This window comes from Triticum aestivum, chromosome 3B, assembly GCF_018294505.1.
Source record: "Triticum aestivum cultivar Chinese Spring chromosome 3B, IWGSC CS RefSeq v2.1, whole genome shotgun sequence".
Lineage (NCBI taxonomy): Eukaryota > Viridiplantae > Streptophyta > Magnoliopsida > Poales > Poaceae > Triticum > Triticum aestivum.
Window position 1 is genome coordinate 78,250,214 of NC_057801.1, and position 11,263 is coordinate 78,261,476.

An 11,263-nucleotide genomic window follows, 5' to 3' on the forward strand; every position below is an offset into this window, starting at 1 on the left:
AGTAGTGGCGCACCACATGTCTGATGCGCCATTAGTGTCCATATTATCTATAGCCCTTTTCCTAGTAGTGCACCGAGCAGGGGACAGCCAAATACAGGAGCACGCCCAGAGGCTAAAACCCGCCAACCGTGCACCCTGTTAGATATGATCAGCAGGTTGGGACCGCATCATTAGGAGCAACATAGTTGTTTGTGAGCATGATCGGAGATGGCCGCATTCGAATGGACAAAACCTTTATGCAAGGTCATAAATCCTCTCCGGACAGGAACCGATAAGATGTGTCTCGTCCGCCATCGAAAGACAGGGACTAGAGAGCACTAGGACAAAAATGGGCTCTGGAGGCATTTTTGGTACGTGGGCCTCTGGCAGCTCCTCGTTTTGCCTCCAAGCATGTGTCGCTGATACTCGGCATAGTGGAGGCAGTTTTGAAACCACCTGCAATGATATCCCACAGCAAGCGGTTTTGGTTGACAGAGCGCTTCCAATGCTAGGATGTCCAGAGGTTGTTGTTCCGATGGAAGTGCCTCCTATACACTAACATCACAGGTGGTTGTTCCAATTGAAGTGATTCCCATACACTAACATTAAAGGCGGTTTCCTTAACAGAATTGTTCATACCTCACTTTTATTTTTATTTTGTTTTATTACATTTCAGCAGCATACCAAATACACATTCATAATATTTTCATAATGTATAAGCACATCCATCTCATAATTGCATTGCATTTCACAACTAGATTCATATATGTTCAAATGTCTAGGGGACAACATATGGAATAAAGTGCTCAAAGCTACAATGTGTATAAGCCATTGTCGAAAATGTATGCAACAAAGTGCTAAAAAGAGAGAGACGAGTTCTTTTTTTCTTTTATCATATATAGGAGTTGTACCATTGACGGAGGCGACGCGTCTTATTGGTTCTATCATCGAAGACGGCCGCATCCAAATGGACAAAGCCGTTACGCAAGGTCGCATCTTATCAGCGTCGTACATGAATGACGGAGCTATGTGTGCTTATGGGGGGCTGTGGCCAGGGGCGGAGCTTCGTAGCGTCGTACAACATTCCGTTTAGCGTGATACATCGAGCGGCATGTTAACATGGGTTCAGTTGACAGCATGATAATTAAGCAGCTTGATTTTATTCGCAGTGGCATGGTTGGGTATCATTCCTCAGTCACGGCGGCGATGATCCCGCGGTACACGGCAGGCTCAACGACGGCCGCCGCCGCCGCCGGAGTAAGAGCTACCAGCACCTTGACCGGCGCCCTGGGCTGCCTGGCTCCCACCGGACCCCGCTTTTTCAGCAGTGCCGCCCACGCCCGACTCTGCTCCTTCGCCGGCTCCTTTGGCCGCCGACCCTAACTGGTCACCGCCGCCGCTGCCGCCGCCGCCGCTAACGACCTCGCCTACGCCCTCGGCCGCCGACTTCACGGCGGCTCCCCCGCCCCGAGCAGCGGTGTCCGCGCCCGTCCCGACTCCTTCGGCCGCCTTGCGGACCTCGCCGCCGACGCCCTGGCCGTCAACAGTCATCACGACCACCATGCTGACCATCACCAGCAGCAGCGCCACCAGGACAATCCCCTTTTTCCCCATGCTCCCTCTTTCTTTCTCCAGCTAAAACGATCTATATACCGACCGATGAAGCATACATAATATCCAAGGGAGGCTATTTATACTTGCCAAGCTGCCTTGGTGCGCTCTCACTTTTCATTTTCAGGTAGCACATTGGCTACAATAATGGATATGGACCATCGTATCCTGATAACATGACCCAAAAAAGACCTAATTCCATCACTAATCTAGTGCTCCTTCCACCACAAACTTGTTCTCATCTATATATCCGTCCTGTAGCTGCAGCTACATGTATAATGTCCATCACAAAGCTCAAATATGACTGAGATTCATGCAACTATAAAAAAGATGCCAATGTCTGAATATTAACGGTGAAAACTAAGTCCATCACTGAGTAACTAGTGCTGCTTCCAACCAAATGTTTTTCTCGTCTATATCCCTCTTGTAGCTGCTGCTACTGCTACATGTATAACCTCCATTCATATTGTAACTAACACCCGTTCACTAGTGCTACCTTCCTTTTTCTTTTTTTGGATGCACTACTACCTTCTCAGTGTCCATCAAAGTCGAACCCTTTTGTATTTTTCACATTTCCATGCACAATTAATTAATTAATTCGGCACTCCGACACAAGATGCTGAGGCTCCTTGCAGGCATGGACCATGATCAACAGTTTTGGTATTTCTTAGACAACCGAGAGATAACAGTTTCTAGATTGACCACAACAACCAACCGAACTGATTGATATCCTGAAGGGATAGAAAGAACTCTTCATCAAACGACTATGAATGTAACTATTTCTGAATTAACACACACAACAGTACCACAGCAATAATCAGGTGCACAAAACATGCTAAGCAGATTGATTTTATTCATGGTGCAAAGCATCAGCAACAGAATGGTGGTAGAGCAACACCACCAGCTACCAGGTCTCCTTTTCTTATCAGCAACATTCTTGCTTGCCCATGCTTAAAACAGTAGCAGTCCCCCGCTACATGACTCGCTAGACTCGAACAAGACACTGTTTTCATCCGCATCTTCCAGATGCGGCTACATGTAATATCCATTGATATCGAGATCAGAAACCTCGTATGCATCATCCTTGCTTCGCCAAAATTAACCATGCGAGTAAATGACAGTGTACGTAACGCATCTCTTGCCATCATATCACCGCCCCTCGTATCTCCACCATACATATTTTGCTTTCTACAAAAATTTGTCTGGCAAAGCAAATTCCCCTTCCTTTGCCCACTGCCATGTTTTTCTACTACCTTACCTGCCCTGCATATCTAGCTAGATGGATAGATAGATAATAAATGTTACAAGTAATAAAAAAGGTTACTGGGATGTCGTGCTGTCCTTTGGCACAAACCACAGCAAGGCAGTGCCATATGTAGTATATCATCACTGTTCGCCTGTCCCTCAACTGGCGAAACCCCGCAGGAAACCGAACCGGCTCGAACCCGAAACAGGTCTCTTGAGGGTTGCTGCTGCTGCGCTTGAAGTGTTCTTTGGGGCCTCGGGGGTCGGCACTCCTTCCTTCATCGAAGTTGCCCGGTTGATCACAGCCTAGAGATTAAACAGCAAGAGCTTCAGTTGCACTCGGTTTGAATTTAACCAAGGTACACTATGTTGTAATTACTAAAAACAGCTGGTAGAATCGTACAAACATATTCTATCTACAAATGGATAGTCCAAGCTACCATGTCAAAAAGATGGCGGTGCCGGGGTCAAAGTTCCACAACATATAATACATCCACAAAGTACATTTTTCTTAAAAGTTTTTCTTTTCTACAGCCCGTACAAGCTGTCACTCAAGGAGTGACATGTTTTTATTAAAAAAATCACCACATTCTGATTAACATGGAAGAGCAAACTAGAGTTAGCAGACCAAAATTAGGTTCAAAATGTAATGCTACAGATATCCAATATTCACAACTAGTAATTTCAGGCAGCGTGTCAAATCACTGTGTACAACAATCATTAGGCAGATCGCACCATCTTCTTCAAGTAGAAAGTATCAAACAGACCATAAGAAGCCCTAATGAACAAAATGCAAAGAGATGCTCTTACCCTTTTAGGTATTGCTGTAGTTCCAGCTAGCATACTCAGTCCTGATGCTGATATGGCTGTAGACGAACGCAGAACCTATACAACATTAAAATATTAGATGCAATAGACCAGGCCAAATGTGTTGTAAAAAGATATTAAATTGAAACTGACCTTAGGTGGATCTGCTCTAGGTGATTGAGCTACAGGAGACACGGGTTCTGAACCTGACGGCAACGAAGCAGTCTGTAGTAAGAGAGAGAAAAGGGTCAGCCTGTGAAGATCAAAACTATATTGAAACTGGAAAAAGGGTGAATGAAGTTACCCTAGTAATTCCTTCTGAAGACTCGATTGCAGGGAGAGGAGTTGATGCTGTGACCTGAAAAATGATTTAATTTACGAGATTAGCATTCACAGAGAACACGACATTCGAACCAACAGGCCTCATGCCATAGACGCATCATGAAAATGGCCACAATAAAATAAGCACACTATAGGGAATAAGGTACGAGATATATTCTCGGAACTTGCCTTAAGAGTATCGGCTTTCGGACTCCGATCCAATCTTTTAGTGAACTCACATAACTCATGTATTCCTCGTGTTGTGTGATCCTAAGATATTTCAGTCAAAAGGTTAGCGACACATAACCTCTACAGAAAAACAAACTGTGGGCTAGGAATTTCTACTTACTTGAGTATATGCAAGGCGTCCAAGCTTTGTCTCCTGCAAAAGGGTAAGAGATTTAGTTTGCACTTACTACTAGAAGTCCTACTCTAAGGGGAAGAGATTATATTAAACACAAAAATATAGGCATGTACAGTGCAAGCCTGAAAGGTACTACTCCACTACTTACCAGAGTGCGGACAACATGGTGAACTGATTGTATTTCCTCCTGAAAGGCACTTAGATCTCCATGTATGACTGTAACCTGTGAAATACGTATTATTTTTGCATCAGCATCTTTTAAAATACACTAAAGCCTGGAAACAACAAATATGCGGGCAAGTTCCTCAAACCTCTTTCCCTGTGGCTTCAATAATTTCGTGGCATTCATCTAGACTACAATCGACTCGGTCGATCCTTCCAGCCAAATGCTTTTTTGAAGCCTGATATCAGCAGAATGAAAAGAAATATTGTTTTTGTTAAAACAAATGAGAGTCAGCGCGAATAAAGCTAACATATAACAAAATGTTAGAAGTATGTGAGACCTATCCAAACATCGTTTCTGTTATTGTGCCTTTTCCTCTTCTGAATGCATACAAGCACCAAGTAGAATTATACAAATTTTCTATGTGCAGACACATAAAGCGAAAATATACGTCTACATCATGTGGCATAAGAAAAACAGATAAGCAACAATGTAGGAAAAATGTTTTGCCATTTAATAAAAATATTGGATGTAAATGTGTTTAGCTGTTTTAACTGAGCAATTTCTGACATGCTGTATTTCAAAGTTTAATGTACCAGTTCTAATAGAAATTGGCATAGTTTAAGTCCTAAGCTTCATCAATATGTCACTGACTGGGATGATTGATTACTTAGGTGAATCTTATAATGCAACTTTACTATAACACATTTTGTAGTGACAGCACTATGGCATCCTTGCACCTGTCATCTGGAAATGCCACGCAATCTGATAACACTATTCCACTGAATATAGGACAAAGAAACTTACATGAACACTTTCTGAAACCTGATCCAATTGTTTGCCAACTATGTTGCAGGCATCAGCCAAGCCACGCTTGGTGACAAACATCATATCAGAAATTTTCCATCCCTGTAAATTAGCAAGTTAGCTTCAGGAGAAGTGCCAATAGTGAACTTCAAACATCAGAGTAGGAACAGGACGAGCTCAGGTTGCAATCCAGGGCCACTACACTAAGAATCTAAAACAACAAGAAAGAAAAGTAGCCACCCACACAACAGTGCAACATAGCTTTATGTTGTAATTTGTTAACATATATTATCCTTGCACCAAGTTGACAGGGAGATAAATGTTTACCTTCCATCTTATGTATAAATAGCCAATGGCTCCAACAGCAATAAAAGTTAAACCATAAGCACCAGCGCCTGCAAGAGAACGGTTTTGCTTCAGCCGGTATAAAAAAAAATATGATACCAATTCAGTTCAGTGCCCAGCAAGTTAAATTAAAGTGAACAACAGCACATAGTGAGCATATTCTCTGATAGATGGGTTCACATAGGTTGATGCAAGAGGGCACATCGCATAGAAGGCGAAGAAGACATGGTTACTTGAGCTATGGACACACATGATTTGGGTACAAAAGAGAGGAAGCAGGCAGCAAACCTGGTCCGCCATTGACGTTGATAATCTGCGGGCATTGAGCCTCACGGGACAATGCTTGGAGCTGATCCCTGAGATAGTTGACCTGAAACGCAAAGTTTATCAACCAGTCGGGTCAGCGCGTGTGCTGCAGACAGCAGGCAAGCATAACAGGGATGAGACGAAGAGGCGGAAGAAGAAGACCTGAGACAACAAGAGGTCGTTCTGCGGCGAGGCGTTGGACGAGCCTTCCTTCTTGTCCTGCTTCATGAACTGGACGGCACAAACAGGGGGAGGGGGTGAGACGGTGAATATAACAGAACAGAACAGAACGGAACAGGGGATCCTCATCCAATCGACACGGGCAGCGGCCACGGATGGATGGATGGATGGATGGACACGATTGTGGCACCTTGAAGGAGAAGGAGAGCACGTCCCTGAGGTCCGGAAGCTTGCTGCCGTCGCCGCCGGTGACCATGGTTCCGATGATCCCTGCAGGCATACATACAAGCAGACACCACTCCGTCAGCTGCCTGCCTAGCTAAGCAACACGGGGAGCGGGCGGGCGGGCGAGCGGAATCGGCACGGAGCAATCAGCGCGCGGGGCGTCACTGGGAGGGAGGGGGCGGGGATTCGCGGGGAGCTAAATCGATGCGGCCCGGCAGGCGGGACGGGGAAGGGGGAACAATCGATGGCACGGGGGGTAGAGGGGAGGGGGAAGGGGGCGGGGTGACCTGAGCCGATGACGATGGCGATCTTGCCGAGCACCATGGCGGCGGGATCGGGGCGCCGGCCGGGTGGCTGGCGAGTAGGAGGGCCACGGCGACGACGAGGACCAGGAAGAAGCTAGGGTTATTCGGGGTCGCTCCACTCCGCCTTCCGCCCTTCCTCCCTCTCTCTCTCTTGGTTTATTTTTATTTTTTATTTCGGGTTTTGTTTTGTCTTTCTTTCTTTCTTTCGCAAGGGGAGAAGAGGGGTGGAGATGCTGCGCGAGGAATTTTTTTTTTTTGAGACATGCGCGAGGAGATTCGAAGCCAGAGGACGCGCTCGCGCGGGCCGGGCTGGGCAGGGCCGGGCCTGGGGGAGAAAAGGATGGGCCACTACCGTGAACATGTTGGATCGAATGGACGGATGGGCCCGAATAAAATAAAACTCATGCCCTAAAAAAATCTTTAACCGATTCTTACACTTCTTTGCCAGCATGGAGTTTGTGCGCTCGGGTGCATATGCACCAGGTGAACAGTACAATCAGAAAGATATACTAGAAACTAGAAGTAAATTTAAAAAAAAACTGATTTTTTTGCAATAAACGTTGATGAATTTTTACTGGCATATAAATTTTGGTGACGAAGAAATATCTGTCGAGGTCTGGGCAAAAAAAAAATCCAAAATGGTACCTTTTTTAGGCATTTGGGAAAAATTAAAAAACAATTGAGCAGACCTCCGTGCATGTTTTCTCATCACTAATCTTTGCACGTGGTAGAACATTCAACAATGTTTGTCACAAAACAAAAAGTTTTTTTATTAGGTTTCTCTACTATCTAAAAGAAACGTACCGTTCCGTCTCCCCTCTTACGTCAATTGTTTCGTTGATACCCCGTGTCTTCCCTTTGTGCAACCTCTCCCGATTCCCTTAATTAGCTCCCGTAACTCCCCGTTCAGTTTCCTATTTTTCCTTCTTCCTTGCAAACCCCCCCCCCCCCCCCCCCGCCTGATCTACCACCTCACCCCCGCTCAATCTGATCTAGAGGAGGGGTTGCTTCCCAACGAAGATGCCCAGAGCAGCGAGGAGAGCGGGCGCCATGGTTGCTGGTAGAGGCGCGGTCGGTGTGCGAGGCGATTAGCGAGGGAAGAAGAAAAAGAGATGTGCGAGGCGACCCTGCGGCAGCCGTGGTCTGGTGAAAAAAGGGGAGGGATAAAAAAGGGGAGGGATGAAGCAGCGCCTTGCGGTGCGAATAGTGTGGCACGAGGTCTCGCTCGGCTCGGCAGCACCAAGCGTCTAGCGGCTAATTGGAACGAGGATTGGGTAGTGCCAGCTGCAACCGGCGGTGATACAGTGGGATCATCTGCTAAATGTGACGTTCATAGCAGCTCGCTCTCCCAACGCTGGCACAAGCAATTGGGAGGCACGAAATATCCCATGTAATTGGGCTAGCAGTCAACCGAGCGTGCCGTTCTCCCAGTGGAACTATATAGAGACGTTGCAAGCAATTGGGCTAGCAGTCAACTTGCTAGCCAACTTGCACAGGTATATATGTTTTCAGAATTTTTGTGTTTGCCTTGTGGATTTTTCAAAAATATTCTTGTGAATTTTAATGGATCAAAGACATGAATTGCATATCATATAAGTTATTAATGCATATAGATTATAGAGTTATGGACTACTTTGGATTTTACATAATTATATGCTGACGTTCACTCCACCTTCATTTTTTGTTTGAGAAAATACATGCATTGCTCACGTGTGATGTTAAACAAAAGGAGGGTTAAGCCTAACAAAGTTTCTGGTTGAGTTAATTTTTAATAGCATGACCTGGTATATCATCGATGCATACATAATGTTTTCCGGTGCAACGCACGGGCACTTACCTAGTCTTTGTTTAGAATTTACAGTTCACACAGTATACATCTGAAAGCAGAACAACACTTCCCCTTCTTTGCTTTTTTTATATATAAAAACAAACCTACGCATGTATAGTACTGCTACTCCGAGGTATGATTTATTCGCTTTTCATCCATAAAATAAAATCCTAGCAAGTGTTACTGTTGAAAGAAACTCCTACCAAGATTACATATGGATGCGCAACAAGGTGTTGCCGTCCCGAGGCGGCGTTCCGGCAACCCGCAACCTAGCTCGAATCTCATATGACAATGCCCGGTTCCACCTAAAGTTCAGATTGAGTGGAAAGTTGCTTCAAGTGCCCCCACAACACAATAATTTCTGCATGCGTGATGTGGATAATGATTTGGTGCATCGATAATTGATTGGTCATGCACTAGGCACATATATATGTACAAGGGATGCGACCGGTATCTTGTCTCCTAAGATACACGTACATACAGAGGGAGACAGACACTACATGTATTACATACGAAACTCAGACCTATGTACATGTACACATGTTCAACAGCCCCCCCACCCACCCGCAGTCGAAGCGTCGCCGGTGACGCTGAGACTGGACCGAAAGCCCTCGAATGTCGAGGTGGCTAGTCCATTCGTCATAACATCGGTGAACTGTTGATCGGTGGGCACATGTAGAACGCGAACACGACCAAGTGCGACGTGCTCCCTGACGAAATGGATGTCGAGCTCAATATGCTTCGTCCGTCGGTGATGGACAGGGTTGGCAGCAAGGTACACCACGAAGACGTTGTCACAGTAGACAAGCGTCGCCTTGGTAACCTCACATAGCAACTCCTGAAATAGCTGTCGTAGCCAAGAGCACTTGGCGACGGCGTTGGCCACAACCCGGCACTCAGCCTCGGAGCTCGATTGTGAGACCGTGGGTTGTCATTTAGACGACCACGAAATCAGAGAGGGCCCGAGGTAGACGCACTAGTCGGAAGTAGAGCGTCGAGTGTCGGGACACCCAGCCCAGTCGGCATCGGAGTAGGCGACAAGGCTGGTGTCAGGTGATGCCGTCAGGGTGAGACCCATGGCTGTGGTGCCACGTATGTACCGAAGAATACGTTTCACCATAGCCCAATGGGTGTCACGAGGAGCATGCATATGAAGGCACACTTGTTGGACAGCGTATTTGATACGTGTCCAACGTTTCTATAGTTTTTGATTGTTCCATCCTATTATATTATCCATCTAGGGTGTTTTATACGCATTTATATGCTATTTTATATGATTTTTTGGACTAACCTATTAACCTTGAGCCCAGTGCTAGTTTCTGTTTTTTCCTTGTTTTTGAGTTCTACATAAAAGGAATACCAAACGGAGTCCAATTGACGTGCCAAATTTTGATGATTTTTTATGGACCAAAAGAAGCCCCCGGAGTAAAATAGTTGGGCCAGAAGAGTCCCGAGCCGTCCACGAGATAGGAGGGCGAGCCCGGGGGGTAGGGCACGCCTTCCACCCTCGTGGACAGCCCGGAGACCCCCCCCCTAACTTGTTCCCGACGCCAAAAATTCCTATAAATACTGAAACCTCCAGAAAATAACCTAGATCGGAAGTTCCGCCGCCGCAAGCCTCTGTAGCCCCCAAAAACCAATCGGCACCCTGTTCCGGCACCCTGCCGGAGGAGGGATCCATCACCGGTGGCCATCTTCATCATCCCGACGCTCTCCATGACGAGGAGGGAGTAGTTCACCCTCGGGGCTGAGGGTATGTACCAGTAGCTATGTGTTTGATCTCTCTCTCTCGTGTTCTTGATTTGGCATGATCTTGATGTATGATAACCCACAAGTATAGGGGATCGCAGCAGCTTTTGAGGGTAGAGTATTCAACCCAAATCTATTGATTCGACACAAGGGGAGCCAAAGAATATTCTTGAGTATTAGCAGTTGAGTTGTCAATTCAACCATACCTGGATAACTTAGTATCTGCAGGAAAGTAATTAGTAGCAAAAGTGGTATGATAATAATAGTAACAGTAGCAAAAGTAAAGATAAATATTTTTGGGTTTTTGTAGTAGTTGTGACAGTAGCAACGGAAAAGTAAATAAGCGAAGAACAATATGTGAAAAGCTCGTAGGCAATGGATCAATGATGGATAATTATGTCGGATGCGATTCCTCATGCAATAGTTATAATATAGGGTGATATAGAACTAGCTCCAATTCATCAATTTAATGTAGGCATGTATTCCGTAAATAGTCATACGTGCTTATGGGAAAGAACTTGTATGACATCTTTTGTCCTACCTTCCCGTGTTCAGCGGGGTCTTAGCGGAAACTAAGGGATATTAAGGCCTCCTTTTAATAGAGAACCAGAACAAAGCATTAGCACATAGTGAATACATGAACTCCTCAAACTACGGTCATCACCGAGAAGTATCCCGATTATTGTCACTTCGGGGTTGTCGGATCATAACACATAATAGGTGACTATAGACTTGCAAGATAGGATCAAGAACACACATATATTCATGAAAACATAATAGGTTCAGATCTGAAATCATGGCACTCGGGCCCTAGTGACAAGCATTAAGCATAGCAAAATCATAGCAACATCAATCTCAGAACATAGTGGATACTAGGGATCAAACCCTAACAAAACTAACTTAATTACATGGTAAATCTCATCCAACCCATCACCGTCCAGCAAGCCTACGATGGAATTACTCACACACGGCGGTGAGCATCATGAAACTGGTGATGGAGGATGGTTGATGACGACGACGGCGACGAA

At 45.6% G+C, this 11,263-nt stretch overlaps 1 protein-coding gene across 1 annotated transcript; it reads right to left on the reverse strand.

Moving 5' to 3' along the window:
• Window positions 1–2,711: 2,711 nt before the first annotated feature.
• Window positions 2,712–6,870, reverse strand: LOC123068728 (uncharacterized). The gene is made up of 14 exons (XM_044491352.1): window positions 6,641–6,870; window positions 6,319–6,398; window positions 6,111–6,179; window positions 5,931–6,012; window positions 5,625–5,692; window positions 5,298–5,399; window positions 4,639–4,728; window positions 4,476–4,550; window positions 4,313–4,345; window positions 4,153–4,233; window positions 3,947–4,000; window positions 3,796–3,867; window positions 3,646–3,720; window positions 2,712–3,141 (listed from the first exon to the last, which is right to left on the reverse strand). The coding sequence occupies exons 1-14, from the start codon at window positions 6,675–6,677 to the stop codon at window positions 2,995–2,997; spliced, it is 1,065 nt and encodes a 354-aa protein (XP_044347287.1). The 5' UTR covers window positions 6,678–6,870; the 3' UTR covers window positions 2,712–2,994.
• Window positions 6,871–11,263: the final 4,393 nt, after the last annotated feature.